Source organism: Bubalus kerabau, chromosome 17 (genome assembly GCF_029407905.1).
Source record: "Bubalus kerabau isolate K-KA32 ecotype Philippines breed swamp buffalo chromosome 17, PCC_UOA_SB_1v2, whole genome shotgun sequence".
In the NCBI taxonomy this organism is placed as follows: Eukaryota; Metazoa; Chordata; class Mammalia; order Artiodactyla; family Bovidae; genus Bubalus; species Bubalus kerabau.
Window position 1 is genome coordinate 49,727,140 of NC_073640.1, and position 23,862 is coordinate 49,751,001.

The following is a 23,862-nucleotide window of genomic DNA, read 5'->3' on the forward strand; positions in this document are numbered from 1 at the left end:
TGCAAGGAGTCGGACATGACTTATCCACTGGAGGCCAGGGTCAAGGCAGGCTGAACACTGCGTCTGCATCCTCAACAACTTGAAAACATCTTTAAAAGCATTCATATGGGTACAAAGAAAAGTTTATAATTATCTAAAATTAATATAGCACAAATACACATGCATGCATATTTTGGGGATGGTTTAAAGTATACTTTTTTCTGAAATGAAACTATCATGAATAGAATGACAAATATAATTTAGTATTTGTTCAGAATGGTACCAAGTGTTGTTCGCCATATCAGAAAAATCATAATACCATCTATGAGATATACTGTAAAAAATTTAATGTATAATACAGAGAAAGAAATATGCATATAATCTCAAGTATTCAGTGTGATAAATTTCAGAAAGTGACAACACCTGTGTAACTAGCAACCAGGTCAAGGAACATTATCAGTCCCCTAGAAACCCTCCTTGGGTCCCTTTCAAGTCACTGTTTCCCTCTCCCCCAAAGGAAACCAGCTTTGTCATAAATCAGTTTTGACTTTTTAACTTTAAAGTGTCAAAATCATACAGTATATTCTCTTTTGAGTCTTTTGGATTCAATATTGTGTTTGTGAGATTCAACCATGTTGTCAGTCAGTAGTTCATTTGTCTTCATTGTCATAGTATCTGTTGGATGAATATACAGTTTAATTGGGCTTCCCTGGTAGCTCAACAGTAAAGAATCCACCTGCCAAAGAAGGAGACGTGGGTTTGATCCCTGGGTCAGGAAGATCGCCTGGAAAAGGAGATGGCAACCTACTGCAGTATTCTTGCCTGGAGAATCCCATGGACAGAGGAGCGTGATGAGCTACAGTCCATGGGGTCACAGTCAGACATGACTTAGAGACTGAGCATGCACGCATGCGTATGTGTGTGTTCAGAATTAGTAGATACAGCCAGTTTGGCGAAATGGTTGTATTGATTTACACTCCCATAAGCACATGCTTTTTCCTGACCATTTTTGTTTAGTTTTGTTTTTCTTTTTTCTTCCTGTCCTCAGGCACACGGAATGAATTAACCACTATCCTTGGTTCGTGATGCAATTTGATCCATGCAAGTTCCCTTCTCTGATAATGAGAAATCAGCTGTCATTAATACATTGATTTTCTTTTATGAATATCCCTCTGTATTTAACTGATTTCCCACTGTTACTGCCTCCCTTGTCCCAGGTACTAGCCCTTTGCATTACCCCAGGGCTCTAAGAGCCTGCACTAGGCAGCCTTCTCATTGTGCTTGGGTTCTGACACCTTACCTCGGGGGGTGTCATGGCTCTCCACGCAGCACACACATGTGCATGCACACACACAGACACACACTCATGCAGTCTTTGAGATTGCTTTAGCCTACAAAATACCATTAGGACTGAAAGCTCTTATTTTTTTTCTCCTAGTTTATTTTTTTTTAAATACATATTTATTTATTTGGCTGCCCTGGCTGTAGGTTGCGGCACCTGAGATCCCCAGTTTTCCTTACGGCACACGAGACTTTTTTTTTTTCAGTTAAGGCATGTAGGATCTAGTTCCCTGACCAGGGATTCAACCCAGGCCCCCTGCCTTGAGAGCACAGAGTCTTAACCACTGGACCACCAGGGAAATCCTTCTTTTACTTTATCTTTAATCCTTCCTTTTCACAGTTTTATTGCCTTTTTTATTCATAATCCTAATGACTTTCTTTACTATGTAGTTGGATTTGTATATTTTGTTAGTTTCAAAGACCATACTTCTGGATTTAAAAACAAGAATCTGCATTTTTCCTTAATTTATTTAATTTTCTTATTCCTTCTTCTTCCTTTGGGTTTATTCTATGGTTCATTTATTAGTTTCTTAAGATAGTCACCTCATGACTTTGGAGCTCTCTCCTTTTGTAGTATAAGTATTTAAGGGTTAAATTTTTTCCCAAAATTCTGCTTTCAATGCCTCTCACAAGTTCTGATAGGGAGTATTTCCATTTTCTTCCAGTACTAGATAGTCTTCATTTCCCCATGATTTCCTTTTCTTAACCTAACTTGAGCCCATCCAACTTGGTCTGTCTGGAATGTGGAATAAAGGCACCGCATTTCAGTCAGGCGAGCGTGTGGTGCTCTAGAACTGGGGCAGCCAGTCTCTGGACAAGCAGTAATTATGGACAAAGAGGGAAGCTAGGTATCTATAAGGAGAGAATGAGAGGAATTTGCTGAGGGATGCAGACAAGAGATGATGAGATGGAGGGAAGATCAAAAGAACTGGTCAGATCTGCACAACCCATGAGACGCAGTGGTACTTCCTATTCTTTGCCTCTATGACTTTGTCATAAACCTTTACAATGTACTTTTAAACATCTTTTTTAAAAGATTTTCTTATGTGCACTTTTACATTTTAAAAGTCCTTATTGAATTAATTGCAGTATTGTTTCTGTTTTCTGTTTTGGTTTTTTGGCCACACTGCATGTGGGGTCTTAGTTCCCTGACTAGGGATAGAATCCAAAATACCTGAATTGGAAGGTGAAGTCTTAACCATTGGACCACCAGGGAAGTCCCTGCAAAGTACTTTTTAATCCTAACTTTAAAAAAAATAAAATCCTAACTTTCATTTTGATGTAATATTAGGGCTGCAGAAAAGTTCTAAGATGGATACAAAGAATTTCAATACATTTCACCCTCATTCCCCAAACGTCAACATCAAACCGCATACCCCGCTCAGAGGGCTCAAACATAGCTTGTACACACCAGGACCCAGAAAAACTACAGAGACTGAGACAGAACTGTGTTTGAGTGCCTCTCTGTGGAGGTATGGGTCAGCAGTGGACTGCCACAGAGGCAGGGCCTCTGGGTGCAGCAGACTTGAGTATGGCATAAGCCCTCCTGGAGGAGGTCGCCATTAACCCTACCATAGAGCTGCCAGAATTTACACAGGACTGGGGAAATAAGACTCTTCGAGGGCACAGACAGAACCTTATGTGCACTAGGACCCAGGAGAAAGGAGCAGTGGCCCCACAAGAGACTGACCCAGACTTGTCTATGAGTGTCCAGGAGTCTCCTGCGGAGGCGTGGGTCGGCGGTGGCCTGCTGCAGGGTTGGGGGCACTGAGTGTAGCAGTGCCTGCATGGGACCTTGTGAAGGAGGTTGCCATTATCTTCATTATCTCCATCATAGTTTGAGTGAGTGAAAGTCTCTCAGTCTGACTCTTTGCGAACCCATGGACTATACGGGATTCTCCAGGCCAGAATACTGGAGTGGGTAGCCTTTCCCTTCTCCAGGGGATCTTCCCAACCCAGGGATCGAACCCAGGTCTCCCACATTGCAGGTGGATTCTTTACCAACTGAGCCACAAGGGAAGCCCATCATAGTTTGGCCCCAGGTAAATAACAGGGAGGGAACACAGCTCCATCCATCAATAGAAAATTGGATTAAAGATTTACTGAACATAGTCCCGCCCATCAGAACAAGGCCCAGTTTCCCCCTCAGTCAGTCTCTCCCATCAGGAAGCTTCCATAAGCCTCTTATCCTTCTCCATCAGAGGGCAGACTGAAAACCACAATCACAGAAAACTAACCAGTCTAATCACATGGACCACACCCTTGTCTAACTCAATGAAACTATGAGCCATGCCGTGTAGGGCCACCCAAGACAGACGGGTCATGGTGGAGACTTCTGACAAAATTTGGTCCACTGGAGAAGGGAATGGTAAACCACTTCAGTATTCCTGCCTTGAGAACCCCATGAACAGTATGAACAGTATGAAAAGGCTTTATTATAGTGCCTTTTAAAAAGTATTTATTTATTGACTGCACCAGGTCTGGGACATAGGATTTTCGATCTTCACTGCAGCATGTGGGATCTTTAACTGTGGCCTTGTGGAGTCTTGTTCCATGACTGGGGATTGAACCCAAGCCCCCTGCATTGGGAGCACAGAGTCTTAGCCACCGAACCACCAGGAAAGACCCTATGGTGCCTGTTTTTAAGGTCACTTTTGTTGGGGTAAGTTTAGGTACCATAAAATGCACCCATCTTAAGCATGGAGTTCAGTGAGTTTTGACCACCACAGTCATCACATAGAACATTTCTATCACCCCCTCAGAAGTTTTCTCATATGTTCTGTAGTCAGTTCCTTCTCACGGCCCCAGGCAACCACTAATTGCTCCGTCACTGTAGATTAGCTTTGCCGGTTCTAGAATTTCTATGAGCAAAACCGTACAGTATGCATTCTTTTGAGTACAGCTTTTTCAATAAAGTCTGTTTATTTTCTAGAGTCTATTTATGTATACATATGTGTCATAGTTTATACATCGTGTTGTAGATAACTGTGGAAAAGCGTAAAACAAGTAGGATATAACAATGGCTCATAAATTCCACTTATTATTATTTCAGATTTAGTTGAACTCAAAATGAACTGAGTTTTTAGTATGTCTTTTCCCACTTCTAAAATTTTTACTTTAAAAAGCATAAAGACACTTTTCATTATTGAGATGTCTTTTACAATTCCCTGTGTCCCTACAGAGAACTCTAAAACCAAGCCTAGGAGGAGCCTTGTTGCTACTTGGACCAGCTTGAACCATCTGTCACTTACACACACCCCTCCACTTCTCCTGAAAAAGCCCAGTCTCTTTGTGTCCAATGGAGCTCACCTCACAGGCTCAGCCTAGCCCGGAATAAAAAGGACAATGGGCATGTCGTGTCTTGCAGGTGTAGGAAAAGGGTGTTGAGGAGGTTCTCACACCAGATGTCCCCTCAGCTCAAAGGGTATAGCATCGGGTTCCACAGGGTCCAGATCTCCTGCCACCTGATCATAAATTCCTCTTGCATCCTCATATCTGTCCCCAGGCCAGCAGAAATCACAGGAGTCCTGACAAGCAAAGGTGGATTAGAACCATGGAGAGATGCTATGGGTGAGTCATGTTTGCAACTCTGGGGGATACACCTTCCTGCTCTACTTCACAGGAAAGAAAAATGTTTTAGCTTCTAATTATAAAGGCAATTCCAACATATACAAAGAGGATAGTGATTATAATAAACCCCTGTGAACCTATCACCTAATTTCAACCTTTGGTCAATCTTGATTTATCTTTATCTCTATCTTCTCATCCCTTGCCCCCATTAACTGGAATTCTTTTAAAGCAAATCCAAGATAATTCATGATTTCATGTCAAAAAGCAATTTAAATGCCATACATGTGAAACTTTTCTTTTTGAATATGGAACGCATCACAAATTTGCATGTCATCCTCACACAGGGGCCATGCTAATCTTCTCTATATCATTCCAGTTTTAGTATATGTGCTGCTGAAGCAAGTATGTGAAACTTTTAAATTAGCCCACGATATCATCCTAAAGGAAATCAACACTAAATATTCACTGGAAGGACTGATGCTGGGGCTGAAGCTCCAATACGTTGGCTACCTGATGTAAAGAGCCAACTCATTGGAAAAGACCTTGATGCTGGGAAATATTGAAAGCAAGAGGAGAAGACAGAGACAGAGGATGAGATGGTTGAATGGCATCATCAACTCAATGGACAAGAGTTTGAGCAAACTCTGGGAGATGGTGAAGGACAGGGAAGCCCGATGTGCTGCAGTCCATGGGGTCTCAAAGAGTCAGACACAACTTAGCAACAGAACAACAACATCAGTTTGGGAATTGTGGCATGTGAGTCTTGATTCTGTTGGTTTTATGAATGTCCAAAACACTACCTCATCAAAATAGAAGAGATAAAAGGCCGTGTAGGGTGGTCCTTACTGAAGATGTGCTTTGCCTTAGATTTTGGGAGAAAATGGTTGTTTTTGATCAGCAAACTTTAGAGCAAGCAGCTAAATATGGCTCGTTGCATGTTTTTGTATTGCCCAAGAATATTTTTTATATTTTTTAATTGCTGAGAAATATTTGTTAAAAAAGAGTGATACTCGTGACGTGTGAGAACTATATGAAATTCAAATTTCAGTGTCCAAAAATATAAGATTTATTGGAAGTTAGTCATAATTATTTATGTATTCTCTATGGCTACTTTTATGGCAGAGTTGAGTAGTTTTTAGGAAGACACTATATCCTGCAAAGCCCAAAATATTTACTATCTAGCTCTTTACAGAAAAAGTGTGCAGGCTCTATCTGTGCTTTTAGAGGGCATGTGTGTTCAGCACCATGGACAGCATCGCGTTCTTTCCACAGTGGTGGGGAGGACGGTACCCCGTTGGGAACAAAGTTACAGAGGGAAGTCTTTGGCCCACAGGTGCCAGAGCATTAGTCAAGGCCACACAGAAAGTCAGGGGTTCTGCCCCATCTCTTTCTGCGAGCCAGTAGGTGGGGCTTAGTTGGTGGTCAAGGTGCTTGTTTGTGGTTTGTGCCTGCCCAACCACCATCTTCACTTCCCTCTGGGTTCTGCATCTCTCTCCCACTCTCAGTTCAGTGGATTGAGTGGGGCTGGCCTCTAACCCCAGATGCCATGTGTGGACACTGCCCCAGAGTTGTCCAACTAGTATATATTCTATCTCCTGCCTCAGTGAACCAGCAACATTCAGCAACAACTATGTGAACCAAGCTAAACCACTAAGAGTCCGAGTTGGGGCTTTGGATCGATTGGATAAGAGGCATTCTCTTTCTCTCAAGGTTTATAATCTAATAGGATAGAAACCTGGATTTGCTAGGGATTGTATTTAGAGAGAAAATTCTGGGTAGGCCTGAAGACAATTCTGTCTCTTGACTTTTCCATTGAGTGGGTCCAAAAAGTATTTCTATCTCTCTGCTGTAACCAGTATAGTGGAGATGGCTAGTTATCCAACCAAATGCACACCTTCCTTCTTCCACAGTAACAGAATCCTAGTAGGGCACAGAGCTGCCAAGTAGACTGCATTTCTCAGCCTCCTTTGCAGTTAAGGTGTGGCCATGTCCATATTCTCACTAGTAGAATAAGAGCAGTGTGTACATTTCTGGGCCTGGACCATAAGTCAGGGTTGTGCCTCTACCATGCTCTCTTTTTCCCTTTCCCACAAGCTGAAACCCCCAGTGAACTGGCCCATCCATGTAAACTTGTTCAACTCACTAGAGGATAGCAGAGGAACACAATGGAAAGAGCATGGGTTGCAGAATAACCATGTGCAGCACAGCCACTCCTCTCTGACTGCTACGCGAGAAAGAAATAGATTGTCTTGTTCAGGCCACTGGATTATGGCCAGGCCTCTTTGCTACAGCAGCTAGCTTACCTGAACTAATACAGGCAGTAGGAGGGGGATCTCTGGCACTAACTAGGAAATATTTCTGTGGATATAAATCTCCTCACCATTTGTACTTCATCGTAGAGGGGTCCCCAGGCCCGAGATGGAGCATACACTCTTTCCACCTCATCATACAGGTGCCCAGGAAAGGCCATATTCTCCTCCTCAAGAGCCCTGAGACCTGGAATTGGAGTGGGGAGGGGGAGTGATGATCAGACAGCTAGGTCTAGATGTCAGGAGTATCAAAGGTGGGGAGAGGATGTTCCACTGTGCACACCACTCACCTCGGGGATAAGACACCTCCTCCATCATGGGGGGCAGCTGGGGGCTGAAGTCCCTCATGGAGTGGTAATATGGCTCTACATCTGTTGTGCTAACCTGTCCACAAGCCCCCCACCAATAAAAAAAAATTAAGTGTTTTCCATCCTCTGACTCCATCATTCCTGGAAAGGACAATGATTAACCTAAAGCTAATGGTGGGATTTTAGTCACAGTCAATTCCCTGTCAGTGGGGTGTCAGGACCACCCCCACTTACCGTGGAGCTTCGAGTGTCCCGATCTCCAGTCCACTGGCTCTCCTCATATTCATTCCTGACGCGGTCTTCCTCTGACCTTCCAGGATGGAGGCATGGGGAGGCAGTTGGGCACTGACCCTTTGACAGCTGTCACGCTCAAATCTCCTCCCCAGAGTCTTCCTTACAGACAGATATCCCCACTTACCCTGTCTCTGTCTTCTCAGAAATGCCTGAGGGAAGTAGGGGAAAAGGGGTCAGAGATACACCACTTGAGCCCACTTGGCTCTGGGACACCTTCAGTATGCAGCAAACCCAGAGTTCCCATCACCCTTGGACCTCTGTCCCAGCAGGAGAAGGGTCTCTTCTCACCCTCAGCAAGACGCTTCAGTCTCCGCTGCCAGAGGAATCCCCCGACACAGGAGGCATTAGAAAGCAGCAAAAGACCTCCAACAGCAAGCAGCACAGGCAGCAAGGGCATCTCCGAGGGTCCTGTGGGGTGGAAGTTACCCATTAATGAGCCCAAACAATTGGTTTCAGACTTCAATTGAGGTTCTCTGAAAAAGCCTGTCCCTGACCAAACAAAGCCCTCCTCCTAGGTCAGGGAAGCAGATGGGCAGGGGTTTCTATGTCCATTCCTTTTTTAAAAAATTTCTTGGCTGCACCACAGGGAATGTGGGATCATAGTTCCCTGACCGGGGATTGAACCCACACCCCTTGCATTGGAAGCACAGTCTTAACCACTGGGCCACCGTGAAGACCCCATGTTCACTCCTTTTGCCACCCCAGAGCAGGTGGCTCCTTTCTCAAATCAAGCCATTAGCAGTGCTACTGCTAATGCTACCTTTGTCCAAGCCCCATGTATGGACTCAAGGAGGAACTTCAGGTCCTTACCTGGGCATTCAAGATCTTCTATGATCTGGCCTCTTCCCACATCTTCACTCTTGCCCACCAACTATTGACCCTCCAGCCACACAAAACTAACCACTGGCTGTTTTCAGAATCATTGAGGCAAATCCACACACCTAAGCCTTTAAATAGTAGAGTGTCTGTCTTTAAATGTCCTTTCATCTCAAGCAAGCTTCTATTCTTCTTTCAAACTTCATCTCAAATGACTTCCTCTTTGCACAAACTTCCATCTCAGACAACATCAGAATCCTCTGCTATATCCCTGAGGATAAGACTAAGTCCCTCTCAGCAGCCATCTGCTCAGCACCCATTTCCCCACCTCCTGCTAACAGGACTCATTTTCTTTTGCCAGTCATTACTCCCTGCTCTCAGTCTGGTTGGCTCCACAGGACTCCATGGAGGACACATGGCCTGACCTTGGCTGTTAAGAGTTCCCATCTCCATTCCTACAGTGATCAGTTCAGAGACTGGCATCTGACCCAAGGTAGATTTTTGGCAGAACACCTAGGACACGCTTCGGCTAGTTGCTAAGAAGTGAAATAAAAGTTGAAGGTGTGGGAGGACTTCTCTGCCTTCTTAAGAGAAAAATCTGAGAAAGAAGTCATCAGAGTTGAAGGCAAAGTTGAGAGAGTGGGAAACTGATCCTTGGTGAACATTTTGAGTACCTGAATCCAGCCACAATTGGAGTTTCAATTTCATGAGCCAAGCCATTCTTTTTATTGTCAACAACAACTGAATTTCTGTCATTTACAACCTTCTGAGACTCTAAAGGGGATTGATTATTTGCAAAATGGTCATGATTGTCTCACTATATGCATAGTCTGAGAGCTTTCCTGGTGGGTCAGATGATAAAGAATCTGCCTGCAATACAAGAGACCTGGGTTCAGATCCCCTGGAGAAGGCAATGATTACCTACTCCAATATTCTTGTCTGGAGAATCCCGGACAAAGGAGCCTGACGATGTACTGTCCATGGGGGTCACAAATAGTTGGACATAACTGAGCAACTAACATGCATACTCTTAAGACTTCCCCCTACACTAACTCTGAGTTGAGCCATGCCACTTGCTTCAGCCAATAAGACACAGTGAGAAGCTCAAAGGGAAGTCCCTCATGGTCCAGTGGTTAAGACTCCACACTTGAAATGCAGAGGACGTGGGTTCAATCCCTGACTGAGGAGCTAAGATCCCACATGCCTCATGGCCTGGCCCAAAATTTTTAAAATAATTAGTATTTAAAAATTAAAATAAAAAAATAATCTGAAGCTTGAAAAGTGCCTATAAATTGGAACTTTCGCTCTGTTTTTGCTTTTAGGACTCTAGTGACCACCTCCATGTGAACGAGCCAAGGAGACACATGTGACCTGGTGATCTCCAATGTCCCAATTACAAGTCAGATTGCCAGACGAGTGAGGAGAGGCTATCCTAGATCAACAGGTCCCAGCAGAGCTGCCAGCTGACCATAGCCCAGAGCAGAACTGTTCAGCCACTCACAGAATCATGAGAAATCATGTTTGTTGCTATAAGTGGCCATGTTTGGGATAGTTTGTTATGCAGCAAAAGCCAACTGACACAGGCTCTGCACAGGGAAGAGAGAAATTTTATCACATGCAGGTAAATTAGGAAAAAAGAAAATTTATCACACTCAAGTAAGAGGAAGAGCTAAGGATATGAGTGAGGGCCTATGGGTCTGTCTTAAGGGACGATAGTCATAAGGCAGAGGGGGTGGGATTAGAGACCAGAAAGTTGTTTTCAAGAGGGAGAGGGCTATTTGGGGATTGAGGACTTACCTGCAGGCTGCTCTGTGGGTAGCTGGTAGTCGGGTTCTCGAGAAGGTTGGTCTAGACCTGGGAGGTGGAGATAGAGAATGAAAATTAACATCAACAAACTGAGATAAATCTTAAATATTTCTACATCTCCTATTAAGCTTTGCAACCCAGTTTTGAGACTTACAGGAATTAATTTCTGACTTTAGGAATATTTCAAAGAGAACTGGAAATTGCTGATGATATTGATGATACTATTAATAGGCATTCTAAACCTAATGCTAATAATAAAATATTGTTGATGAGTGCTTTATGGTGTAGAAGGCTCCTTTAACCTGAAGTGTCAATTTGGGGGATTAATTTTTAAAAATGCAGGGTTCTCTGGATGCCTTAATATAGGTATAAGTTTTAGAGCAAGGGTGAATATAGTTCTACTTTATGCTTTAGTGCTTAAAGGGAAAACTGGAACACAGAAAGAGGAGGCAACATTGTAGGGATGGGAAAGAGTCCTTACTTCCATGAGGAAAAAGTCTGCCCTATCAGAAAGGAAAAGGGGGAAAAAAGCAGGAGGAGAAGGGGATGACAGCAGTTGAGATGGTTGGATGGCATCACCGACTCGATGGACATGAGTTTGAGCAAGCTCCGGGAGTTGGTGATGGACAGGGATGCCTGGTGTGCTGCAGTCCATGGGGTCGCAAAGAGTCGGACACGACTAAGCGACTGAACTGAACTGATTAGAAAGGAAAAGATAGAAAAAGGGAACTTTCATGGGGCAAAGTAAACAAAAAGTGAGTGGGGGCATTTCTTTAAATTAGCATCTACATAGCACTAGCTTTGTACAGGGCCCTGTTCTAAGAGCTTTAGATATATTAATTTATATATTTCTTACAATTGTCTAAGATAGACCTTACTTCAGAAACTGAGGTACAGAGACTGGAGACACACTTTATCTTTACAGACTGAGGCTCAAAGGTTATACTGAGTCTTCAGTAACTTGCCTAAGGTCTCACACCTAGGAAGTTGCAGACCTGGGACTTGAACCCAGGTTTGTTGGAACCAGGCTCTGTGTGATTGGCCACTGCACTGTAGTAGTCTACCAGAGTCCAGATGTTCTCGTTCGTATTCAAGGAATTAATCTGTGTCATCAAAGTTGCTGAACTTATTGACATAAAGTTGTTTGTAATACTTCCTAATTTCCCCTTAATGTCTGTAGGATCAGTAGTAATGTTCCCTTTTTCATCCCTTATATTGGTTAAGAGTGGTGTCTTCTTTCTTTTTTCATCTTGATTAGCTCTATAAACATTGATCTTTTCAAAGAATCAGCTTTTGATTTCATTATTTTCTTTTATTGTTTTTCAATTTTCTAATTCATTAATTTCTGTTCTTTATTATTGCCTTCCTCTTGTCTACTTTGGGTTTAGTTTGCCCTTCTTTTTCTAGTCTTTTTAGGATGGAAACTTAGTCAATTTGAAGACTTAAAAAAATCTGAGAACTTAATGCTATAAATTTCTTGCTAAGCACTGCTTTAGCTGCCCCTCACGATTTTCATTTGTTTTCATTTTCATTCAATTCAAATTCTCTTTGAATTTCCCTTGTGTCACTACTCACATTCAGACAGTATAGTCTAGTGGCAAAAACTAGTCTCTGGAGTTCATCTGCCTGAGTTTAAATTTCATCTGTAGCTCCTTCTACCTGTGAATTTTGACAAGTTGATTAACCTCTCTGGACCTCAGTTTCTCCATCAGCAAAAAGGGAATAATAGTATCGACTCCACCCTAAAAGTCCTCTGAGTAATTCTGCAAATTGTGCAAGAATGTCCCTTCCCACCTGGGGTGGTGATCGAGATCTGGGACCCTTTGTCAGCTAGTCCGCTGTCACCCAGGGCATTGCTGGCCAGCAACCAGACCCTGTATCGTGTAGAAGGCTGCAGCCCGGTCAGTGTGAAGGTGGTGGCCTGGGGTGGTAGGACATCCATGTAGAGGAACCCTGGAGTCTCCAGAGCCTCATACCTGCATAAAAGGGAGGGCAGTCAATCAGGAAGGTACCCCAGCCCTATTGGCTACAACCCTTTCCTTTCATGATAGAGACCTACCTGATTTGGAACCTCTGTGGCAAGCCGCCATCAAAGCCAGGCTTCCACTCCAGGCCCACTGAATATGGGGTCATGCTCACAGCCTTCAGTCCTGATGGCGGATCAGGGCGGCCTTTGAGGTGAGGGATGGGGGACATAGAGGATTCAGAAGGATTCTGGAAGATTCCTTCCAGATTCTTGCTAAGAATGATTTCAAATATATAGTTGAGTCTCATTATTCTTGGTGGTTATGTTCTCTAAAGTCACTGGGAACATTCAATTAGCAAATACCAAGCCATTGCTTCCAAGGGAGATGCAGGCTTAGACTCCCACGAGCCTCCAGTCACAACATTTTCATCAACCAATTAATGCATGATATTGTATTATGCATGTTTCTGCTTAAAGATATCTTATTTAATATACCTGTTGATTCATTAACATTGAATGAATTGCTGGAACTCAACACCTGTTCAAAGCTTACCAAACACACGTATTTTCTCCAAATGGCACATCTCAGCCTTCCTGAGCTTAGGAACACCAGACAGCACTTTAGTGCTGTGCTTGAGGGCCATTTTATATAGCAAAATGATTAACAAAAAGCACAAAGGTGCAAAAAGTGAGAGCTGTAAGAAGGCAGAGTGTTGTCTTGTTCCACCTCTGCTGAGAGTGTACTCATTGGGTGACTCAAATTTTTCATCCCCTCTTTACAGTCCCCTGAATGTCTGGGAAAGCAGAATGAGTATTGATTTGGGAGTTATGAATAAGTTCTAACAAGTAGGCAAAACTGTAAATACAGACTCTGCCAATGATGAGGATTGACTGTATGACACATGTTTCTTGTAGTGGACTTTTGTGTCTATCTCATATCCATTCCCCTCATTTCTTCTGGTTACAGAACACTGAATACCCATTGGAGAGTCACTTGCCCACATTCTCAGGCCATGTGCATCTGATGGAAGTGACTCCCCTCCTTGTAGGATGGACACATGACTGGGTCTGGCCAACAAGAACAACAATCAGGTTGTCTTCCTTTCGCCACCTGATTGGTCAGGAATGGGCTGGGAGTCAAGGGGAGCCAGTGGATCTTAATTCTAGTACTTTCATACCACTGTTAGGAAGCCTTACAAGATAGCCAACACAGAGAAAAGTAGTCCAGAGAGATGGAGAGTTCTTGATGACAGCTGACCTAGATCCAGCGACTCCTGAAAATCTACTTTTCAGTTGCATTGCATTCAGTCACTCAGTCATGACTCTTTGTGACCCCGTGGACTGTAGCATGTAGCTCTTCTGTCCATGGGGTTCTCCAGGCAAGAAAACTGGAGTGGGTTGTCATTTCCTTCTCCAGGGGATCTTCCCAGAACAGGGATCGAACCTGTGTCTCCTGCACTGGCAGGTGGGTTCTTTCCACTGAGCCACCAGGCTTGGGGCAATAAGAAACCCCTTCCATTTTTTCCTTTGATGTCAGTTTCCATAAAAAATCCAGTCTCCAATGGGACTTTTGGAACAGGCAAAAACTCCATCCTCATTCATAAACACTTCTCAGGTTTCAGGAACACTGTCATTCTGGGACCAACCAGAGACCGGGGGATTGACTTAGGGGATTACCCTCCCAGCAGCCTCCCAGCCCTCTCCCACCATACTGATGCTGACGAGTTGAATGTTGGTGTGGTCCGAGCCGAGGGGGTTGGTGGCTATGCATGTGAAGAGGGCATAGTCCTGGGCTGCAGACACGTTGGCAATGGTCAGAAGGCTGCTGTGGACGCCACCCTGGTGGTATGTGTGCTCTGTGTACCTGGAGCGGAGATGCAGCAGGGACTCAGGGAGGGTGACTGGGGCTGGGGGATCGAAGTTAGGGCTGGAGTGCTACCTGGTTCGGCCTGGACTCACCTTGGATCCTGGAGATCCAGAGGGACCCCGTTTTTGGTCCAAGTGAAGACGATGTTGGGGACGCCTCGGGCACGACAGTGAAGGGTAGCAGAACTAGTGCTGTCCCCAGCTGCAGCCACTTTTGTTAGGGGAGCGGGATGCTCCACATGGGGGGCAACTAGAGGGGTTGGAGGTCAACATGAGGTGTATGGAAGGACATGATATGTGGATTTAGTGGCAGGCCTTGAAGTTAGGGCTTTGGTTGTTACTCACATCTGACAACAAGACGGACCAGCCCTCGGGCTGGAGGTGCCACCCCATTGTCCACAATGCATTGGTAAGCACCAGCCTGGGTCAGCTTGGCATGGTGAATACGAAGACGCCCTGTGGATCCCTTTGACATCTTCTCCATGTCATCCAGACTCTGGTCCTCCCCTTCTTCTCCCTAGAGGTCCAAGACTTGGGAGATTGTCCCCAGGTCCAGCCCCAGCTCCATTAGCCCTCAAACTGGGTCCCCATCTGCAGCCTCTATCTCCCAGCCACACTCTTCCTAGCAAAGAAAAAAATTTCCCTGTCATTCCACCCAATCATTCATTTATTTATCCAACCATTCATGCATAGATCCATCCGTTCAGCCACCAATCCAGTCAACTACTCATCCATCCATTTACTCAACCATTCTTGCTTGGAACCTTCTATTCACCCATCCATCAATGTATTTAACCATCCGCCTATCTGTCAATTCATTCATTTATCCATACATCCATCAATCTTCCCTTCCATTCATTCATCCATTCACCCATCATTCATCTAACCATTTGGTTCCTTCTACCCATCCATTCACCCTTCTATCTCTCTACTTATCCACTCCATCTATTCACTCAAACACATGCACATCAATACATCCATGCATCTGTTCATCAATTTATCTAGCTGCCTATTTATCCATCTCTCCATTGGCCTGTGCACCCACCCGTCTATCCATCCATTTATCCATTTTCCTTCCATAGACATCTTTTCCACCGATGGTGTATCTACCCATCCATCTACTCTCTAATCTAATCAATCTACTCATTTCTCTCATTCAATCATCTAATTGCAGAATTTATTGATCCATTTATCCACTCATTCACTTGATCATTTGTCTATCTGTTCTTCCATCCATTCATTCATCTATCTACTAACTCATCCACCCACCACGTATCCATCCATATATCCAACCATGTACCCCCCACCCACCTGATTATCTATTCACTTATGCATTTATCCATCTACCATTCAACAGTTAGTTCTTCGAGCATGTCCTGACAACTACAGTTATATAGGGTCATAAAGCCCCTCCTCTCGAGGAGCTTACAGTCAAGAAATCACATCTCCCAGCCCACACCTCTATTTACCAAAGGTTAGATCCTCACCAGCCTCTCCCAGTTGAACATCTCAGGAAGGATGGGATTGGCATCCACAGTGCAGACTATGTCCACAGAATCCCCAACATTCACCTCAGTGGGGTCTTGGAGAGCTCGGATGGTGGGAGCATCTAGGGAAGGCAGGAGGTTGGGGAAGGCATTTGGGCCCAGACAGGCCATGGTGGAAGAGGGCTCCAGGTGGGAGGGGTGTCTTAGAGGTGCCCAGGAAAGTTATGAGTGTGATCAAGTCTGCCTTTAGAATAAAGTTCTCCGTGTTAGTGAGGTTGTCCCCACCGTCTACTATGCTACTGTAGTGACAAGAGTAGGTCCGATGGACTTCCAGAATTGCGTGGATTGGCTTGGCTTCCTGACCGGAGTAGGTGGGCAGAGATTCTACAAAGGGTCTCTCTAATGGGCACGTTTCCCAAAGTGGGCGTGGCTCCGTCACGGTAGGGTCTCCCAGAATAGGGAGGTTTCCAGGATGGGTATATCCCTTGGGTGGACGGAGCTTCCACAATGAGGAAACTCCACAGCGGGCAAGACTCCCTGGGTGGGCGGGGCTTCCGTGATGGGCGGGGCTCCCAGAGCTCCTTAGTTTCCTACGGTGATGAGGGGTCTCACATTGTACATCCAGTCTCACGAGAGCTTCCGCCGTGCCCTCCGAGTTCTGACAGTGCAACTGGTAAAGGCCATCGTCAGCGCGGGTCACATTCCATAGCTGCAGCGCTCCACCAGACAGGATACGATGCCGAGGGCCACCAGCTGTGGGAAGTAAAGGTGAGGAGCTTGCTAAATCCGCCCTCAACCCCGTCCGGGAGTCCTGGAGACCTGCGCCCCTCTCCATGCCCCCTCCGTGCACCTGGGCTGAGTCGGTAGCCGCGGAAGGTCCAGTTGAAGGCCTCCGGGGCGGGGTTGGCAGACACGGAGACGGGCAGCAGTGCCTCGCCCTGCTCCACCGCGGTCACCACAAGCACCTGCTCCCCCAGGAACTCTGGAGGGTCTGCGGACGAGGAGGCCCCGCGGGGAGTCAAGATTATTAAGGTTCGGGCCCGGGGATGGATTTGAGATCAGGTGCAGGTATAAAGGGTTAAAGTCGAGGTCTCGCCGAGATTTTAAGCTTGTGGACAAGGGAGCAATTAGGTTTAGAGCTGAGATGGGGGGTTAGGTTCAGAGAGACCAGAGTCAGACTGAAGGATGGAAACAGGGTTTGGGGTACGGGTCAAGGTCAGGGGTTAGGATACAGGACAAAAAAGGAAGATGGGGGATGGGCAGGATAGGAATCGGTGCAGGTCGAGTGTCAGGATAAAAAGCAGGAAAGTTTCTGAAGTTAAGAATGAAAGTCAAAGACAGTATCCAAGTATTGTACTATATTGAATTGTATATTGTAACCCAAGTATTGTAGTATAGGGTCAGATAGGTATCAAGAGGGATGCCAGGCCTGCGCACATACACAGCACGTTGAGGCGGTAGAAGGCGCTCACGGTTTCCCGCAGCTCGGTGCTGTGGGCGCTACAGGTCACGCGGTGGCAGTGGTCACGGGATGAGAGTCTCAGAAGGACGCTCCTAGCGGCGGCGGAACCTTTGAATGGAGCCCGGCGGGGCTGGGCGGCCACACCTTCCAGCCTGCAGACCGGGCCGGGAGCGGGACCAGAGCTAGAGTCTGGGTACTGGGTGCCGGGTACCGGGCAGGACGGCAAGTCGGGCGGGGGCAGATTTCTGACTGTAAAGGAATGCGATCAGAACCGGGGAGGGACGGGGGTTGTCGCACACTTACCTCTCCCCCTCCTTGTCCCACGACAAGTTGACTGGAGGGTTGCTGCTAACGCTGACGCACGTCAAGTTTAAGGCATCCCCGGGGCGTAGCGTCGACGCATTGGCCAGGATCGTCACATTCGTCGGGGGGACTTCGGGAACGGGTGGGAGGAGCGAGGCTCAGAGGTGAAGAGGAGACCCGGCCGGTTTCCGCCAGGCGGGCACTCAGGCCCCGCCCAGCCGCGAGTGCGTCCTGGGCTCTTCAGCATCCACCCCTCCCCCAGCCTCCTCCACTCTCCCACCCCACCAGCCAAGGCTCCCTCTCAGTTCCCCGCCGCAGCAGCCCTCCCAGCCCCGCAGTGAGCCTCCTCACACTGCACCACGAGCTGCGTGGACGCGCTGAGCTGGCCGGCTTTGCACGTGAACTTGGCCTGGTTGTCCGACGGACCCGTGATCAGCACCAGCTCTCGGGAGAAGATGCTCCCCGACTTCTCCACACTTCCCAGCTGTACCCGCCGTGGTTCCTGGGGCGGCCGCGGTTCGGTCACGGTGCGCGAGTCCTAAGGGCCGAGACTGACTGGGGAACCACGGGGAGCCCTGCCATCCCCGCCTCCCGAAACGTCCCCATTAGGTGGGCTGCCTCCAGCCCAGATAACTAGCGCTGCTGTGTGGTGAGGAAAAGGCGCCCCCTTCGGCGAGCATCGGCTAAGGCAGAGGAATGGGGACTAGAATTGAGCAGACCCCACCCGGCATCTCTCCCGTCTACTGGGTCCCTGGAGCCCCGAGATTTTGCAGTCTGAACCCGCCTCCAGTCCCACGCTTCACCCGCAACTCCCGCCCGGCTCCTCTGCTCTCTGGAGGCCTGCAACTGTCGGTGCCCTCGGCCGACCCTCAGCCCCACTCCTCGAAATTCATTCCAGCTATATTTACCAAACCTCCTACACCGGGAAACTCCCTTGGAATTCCCAAACCTTTCCCAGAATTTCTTCATTTTTGCCTCTCCTTAACTCTTTTTCTTAAAATCCAAAGCTTCCTCAAAGATTTCGCTTGATCTTTCCCTTAATTCCATTCCCTGGTCACAGATTTCTGAATCCACTAATGTCTTCTTATTATCCTAGTCCTTTACTTGAATCTTTTGTGTTGCCCCAATTCTTGGCATTTCCCCATCCAATTAAACGAGAGTCCCTTGGACAGAGATCAAACCAGTCAATCCTAAAGGAAATCAACTTTGAATGTTCAGTGGAAGGACTGATGCTGAAGCTGAAGCTCCAGTACTTTGGCCACCTGATGCAAACAGCCAGCTCATTGGAAAAGACCCTGATAATGGGAAAGATTAGGGCAGGAGGAGAAGGGGGTGACAAAGGATGAGGTGGTTGGACAGCATCACCAATTCAATGGACATGAGTTTTCGCAAACTCTGGGAGATAATGAAGGACAGGGAAGCCTGGTGTGCTGCCGTCTGTGGAGTTGCAAAGAGTCGGACACAGCTGAGCGACTGAACAACAACAAAATGAAATTGAATTTCATTCCTAGAATTCCTAGTCTTTCCCCCAGAATTTCCACTAGATTCCCAGTTTCCTAAGATTCTCCAAGAATTCAGTCAGAATTCTTAAATTTTAATGAAATTTCATTTTCTTACTCCCAATCCCAAGAATTTGACTTAATATTAATATTAGTGATTTTTCAAATGTTCTATAGAATTACTAGTCTTTCCCCTTTATCCACCTTTGTCTTTGTTTCTGGAATTTTTAGTCTTTCCCTAAAATTCTAGCCATTTTACCTGTATTCCAAGGTTTCATCAGAATCTCCTTTAGTTGTAATGAAATTTATTGCATTTTCTCTAGAATTCCCATTCCTGATCCAGAATTCTTTAATTCTAGAATTCTCACTGTTTCCCCAGAATTTCCTCAGTTTTCCTAAGATTGGATTTAATTCTCACGGCGTTTGTCTTTTCAGTTCCCTGCTGAAACTCAAAATCTCCGGTATTTTTCAAGAAATTCAGGTTGCCCTAGACTCTGGAGGAGAGAAAGAGCTTCATCTTTCCCCCATGTTCCTGGCCACCCCACAACCCTTCTTGCTGGGCACCAACCTTGTACCAGGTGAGGGAAGGGTCTGGGTTGCCTCCAATGGCCAAACACACCAGCCTCACCCGGTTCCCAGCCCGGAGGCGCTGCCCCTCTGGGGGGCCCTCAATCCACAGCTTCTGGGCAGGATCTGTGGGGAAAGCCAGGTAGAGTGACTTCTCTCTGGGCTGGGGCCTGAGGCTGAGGGTCTTGAAGGCTTGGGGTTCCCCCGGGCAAGGGTGGAGGCTCACATTTCACATTTAGGGTAAGCGACTTCTTGAAGGTCTCTTTGGTGAAAGCCTCGCTAAAGGCCTCACACGTGAGGGTCAGACCGTTGTCCTCCCGTCGCGCCAGGAATGTCAGGTTAGACATGGAGATGTGGCCACCATGCAGGCCCTGGCAGGGATCGGGCTTCAGATTTGGGGGGCTAGAAAACCCCCATCCATGATACCAGCCCAGGTCACAACAGGGACCCATGAATCATCTCCACTGACTCATCTGTTAGACCCAGGGGGCCCCAGACGCCAGTCCAGGCTCCCCAGGGATCAAGGCTTCCCAGATGCCAGACCCCTCCTCTCCCGGATCCAGGAGATGTGCCCTCAGCTACCTCCACCCTCGGACCCAGGAGCCTGACCCCCGCCTCACGTCCATGACCGTCTCCTCGCTGGGCTGCAGCTGCCGCCAGCCCAGCCACCATCGCAGGAGGACCCGCGGGCGACTGGACTTGGTGATGCAGGAGAGTGTCACGTTCTTGTTCTCAGACTGGGACGCAGATCCCAAGATAGTAATGGCGCTGGGGGGAACTGCAGGGATGAACGGAGGAGAGACACTAAGCTGGGCTGGAAAGCTCACAGATCAGCCCAGATAGACAGGAGACTGGGGACAGATGATGAGGTCTTTGGCATCCGACCGGCATGGTTTGGGGGCACAAACAGATGGTTCCCTGGGGCATAGACTGACAACAGATGGGCAGCTGGCACCAGGACTCACAGGTGACCTGCAGTGTGACCCCACGTTCCTGGATCCCTGAAGATACGCTGTTGTAGGCCTCGCAGCTGAGCCTCGCCCCATGGTCTTCCGGCCTCACGATCATCACTAAGAGGCTGCGGGCCACCGCCTGAGCATGTTCTGTGCCCCACGCTGTGGACACGGGCTGGCCATTCTGGAGACACGGACAGACCTGGGCCAGCTCGGGGCCTGCGCCTGGCCCCCACCCTTCCCCCCACCTGCATGCTGCCTCTGCCCTCACCTTCAGCCACTGCAGTGTGGCTAGCGGATTCCCCCCTCGGGCCGTGCACGACAGCTCCAAGCTCTGCCCTGCCCTCACCTGCCCCTCGTCCAGGCCTGGCCATTCGATGACGGGCGGCCCTGGGGGGACTGGGGAACAACTGTCAGTGGGCCTGGGGAGTCCATCCATTCTTTCCAAGCCCCACAACCTGCCGCTGAACCCCCATGTTTCCCCCTTGAGAACCTGAGCCTTCCATAATCCCTGTGCTCCCCGGGCCCCCCATTTCCTGTTCCCCAATAGCCGACTCAGTTCTCCACTTACACAGAACATTCATGGTGAATGACGCCTTGATAGGGATATCCAAAGCTGGGCTGGATCCTTCACAGACCAGTAACTGCCCATTATCTGAGCTCTGGGGTGTCACCCTAGGGTGGGAAATTGGGGTTCTTAAGTCAGTTGTCATCTGAAATTTGGGTAGTCAAGGTAGAGTCCCTACACCTAGTTTAAGTCTCTGTGGTGATTTCCTTTAGGATCTAGAGCTCCGTGGAAGAGAGCTGAGGGTCAGCAGTGAGAATGGAGGTCCCAGAGGCCCACACCTGGCCAAAACCTTTGTACTTGATACTCTGGAACTAGGGTTCCTATGAAGAAGTTTTAGAGCATCCAGGTGGGGAATTGGGTCCCAGATGTACCTACCTGACCCAAGTTCCCATGCATGAGTCCCTAGGATATGGGGTTTTCATAGAGAAACTTGGAGGATCAGGCTGAGTGGGGGGCATCCCAGTTTCCATACCTGGCTGTGGCCTCCGTGGTGAAGAGTTTCTGCTGGGACCCCTCATTCACATTAGCAGAGATACTGGAAATTGTTTGTCCACCTTGGGGTTAACAAGAAGGCTAGAGGAGTGGCAGGTTTCCCCCAGGGTAGATCCTGGAGGCCTGGCCTAAAAGCCTTCAGGATGAACATACAGCCCCCTGCCTCCTGGTTCTGGAGGCAAAACACCAGCTTCATTCCCTCTACACATTCTGGTTTCCTTGAATCCCGGAGGCCCCAGGACTGGGTCCTGGGTCTCTCCTGTCCCCTCCCCTCCTTGCCAGGTTGTATCACCCACCCCTAGCTTCTCGTGTCTGCACCAAAAAGACACACATATCTCTGTCCGGAGCCTCAGCCTCTTCCCTGAGTCCTGGTGCAGCAATTACGAAAATTCTCAGTCCTTTCCCTGGATGTCCCCTCCCACTCACCGGGGCCCACACCACCCTCAGCATCTCCCCACGCCTGTTCCTTCATCCCATCTCAGGAGGGCCCTGATCACAGATACACCCTCTCCCCACTCCAGGGGCTTCACACTGCCCCCACCAGTTCACCCACACTCACTCAAGAGAAAGGTGATGTCAGGTGCTGGCTTGGCGTCCCCAGACACACAGCTGACCATGTACTCCTGCCCAGCTACCCATGTGACTGTGCTCCCTGCTTCAGGGGTCAGCTGAAGCACCTTGGGGGGCACTGGTGAGAAAGGGTCTGGGGTGAGCTGGAACCACCCAGAGGGATATAAGGGTTTGGGCTTTGAGTCTGAGGAAGGGGGGGCGAGGCTGGAGGCTTGGACTCCCCAACTCTGGAGATGGTGAGGGCGGAAGTCCAGACTCATGGGTCCTGGGGGGGTCTCTCATTCATACCCAGGATGGAGAGGATCACTCTGGGAGACACGAGCTCAGGGCCTGTCTCTGAGCGGCCGACCTGGCACTCATACTCTGCATCATCGCTGAGGTCACACGCTTCAATATGCAGGTGGAATTCACCTGTAGGTAGGACCCAAGGTCAGGGCCGAGGTCAGCCTCGGCTGGTGGCTCAGGATCTCAGGGTCTGGCCCCTTACCTTTAGCAGGGTCTCCCTCCAGGCGATACCGCGGGAAACTGGGGATCCTAGGATCAGGGCCGAGGAGCAGCCCGTCTTTGGCCCATTGCACTGTGCTGCCAGGGGCGCGGACCCCGCACCGCAGTTCAGCAACAGCCCCCTCCACCACTGTCAAGTTTTCGGGCACAGCCCAGAAGCCTCGGGGGGCTGAGGCCAGGATTGGCACCTGGGTCAGGCCTGGGGACACAGAGATGTCAGTAGGAGAGGGCAGAGAGTCTGGAGAAGGGGCCACGGGAATGAGGGCCACCTGGCTCTGGTCACAGCCCAGGCTCCCACTCACCTGTCCTCAGAAGCCCCAGGAGCAGTAGTGCAGCCTTGAAGTGGGTGCTCAGGGCCATCCCAGGTCCTCTATCTTTGGTGTCCGCCGTATCCATGCCCACCTCCTGTGTCTGCCTGCCTTTCTCTGGGTCTCTCTTTATGTCTGCCCCTTACTTTTCTCTTTGTTTCTCTTTTTCTATTTGTCTCCTTCTTTCTTTCTCTACTTCTGTCTTCCTGCCCTTTCTCTATTTCTGCTGTCCCTCCTGTATTCTATCTCACGCGCCTTCCTGCTTTAAGGTTCTCTTTCTCTCTCTCAGTCTCTATCTCCTTTCCCAAAGTCAGTCTCTGTTGCTCTTTTTTCTCTCATGCCACTCCCACCCCTGGTCTCCACTCACAGCCCCTCAGGGAGGACCCACCGCTGAACCCGGCAGGCCCCGTGAGCCCAGGAGAGCGAAGATGCAGTCAGTGGCAGAACTGGGCCTGTTCTCAGTCGATCTCGTCCTCACACTGCTCATCCTCACCTCCCCCAGGCACCCTCTTGAGTCTCCAGCTTCAGGCCTCTGCCGGAGGGCTCCTCCCAGCACAGCTGGAGCAAGAAATCCCCTGTCAGCACATGCCAGGCACATCCCTTGGTCCCTCCCTAGCCCCCATGACCCCAGGGGCCTGTCTTGGCCAGGGGTAAATGGGAGCAGGTCAGACCCAGGAGGTCCCAACACAGCACGGGGAGCAGAGAGCTGGGCCTGGCCTGGGGGTAAGACTCCCCCACTTTTCCTACCGTGGTACCTGACCTTCAAGTCCCTTCCTTACTTTTTTTTTCTTTAATTAAAAAAGTTTAAAAAATAATTTTATTTGTATATATTTTGGCTGTGCTGGGTCTTCGTTACTGGACAGTTTTAGTCTAGTTGCAGACAGTGGGGGCTAC

At 48.2% G+C, this 23,862-nt stretch overlaps 1 protein-coding gene and 1 non-coding gene across 2 annotated transcripts; both read right to left on the bottom strand.

The window, feature by feature from the left end:
- Positions 1 to 4,259: 4,259 nt before the first annotated feature.
- On the bottom strand, positions 4,260 to 23,020 carry NPHS1 (NPHS1 adhesion molecule, nephrin). Its single transcript, XM_055551938.1, has 29 exons — positions 22,963 to 23,020; positions 22,644 to 22,859; positions 22,445 to 22,567; positions 22,146 to 22,274; positions 21,567 to 21,648; positions 21,098 to 21,201; positions 20,798 to 20,925; positions 20,539 to 20,710; positions 20,194 to 20,351; positions 19,800 to 19,944; positions 19,575 to 19,699; positions 17,859 to 18,045; positions 17,508 to 17,637; positions 17,184 to 17,356; positions 16,593 to 16,733; positions 16,355 to 16,495; positions 15,743 to 15,864; positions 14,601 to 14,772; positions 14,349 to 14,505; positions 14,102 to 14,253; positions 12,483 to 12,594; positions 12,218 to 12,399; positions 10,415 to 10,471; positions 8,090 to 8,209; positions 7,926 to 7,950; positions 7,742 to 7,817; positions 7,486 to 7,583; positions 7,271 to 7,379; positions 4,260 to 4,847 (listed from the first exon to the last, which is right to left on the bottom strand). Exons 1-29 carry the CDS (start codon positions 23,018 to 23,020, stop codon positions 4,716 to 4,718), a joined length of 3,726 nt encoding a protein of 1,241 aa, XP_055407913.1. The 3' UTR covers positions 4,260 to 4,715.
- On the bottom strand, positions 5,190 to 5,292 carry LOC129632651 (U6 spliceosomal RNA). Its single transcript, XR_008704638.1, has one exon. It is a non-coding gene; the product is annotated as a U6 spliceosomal RNA (small nuclear RNA).
- Positions 23,021 to 23,862: the final 842 nt, after the last annotated feature.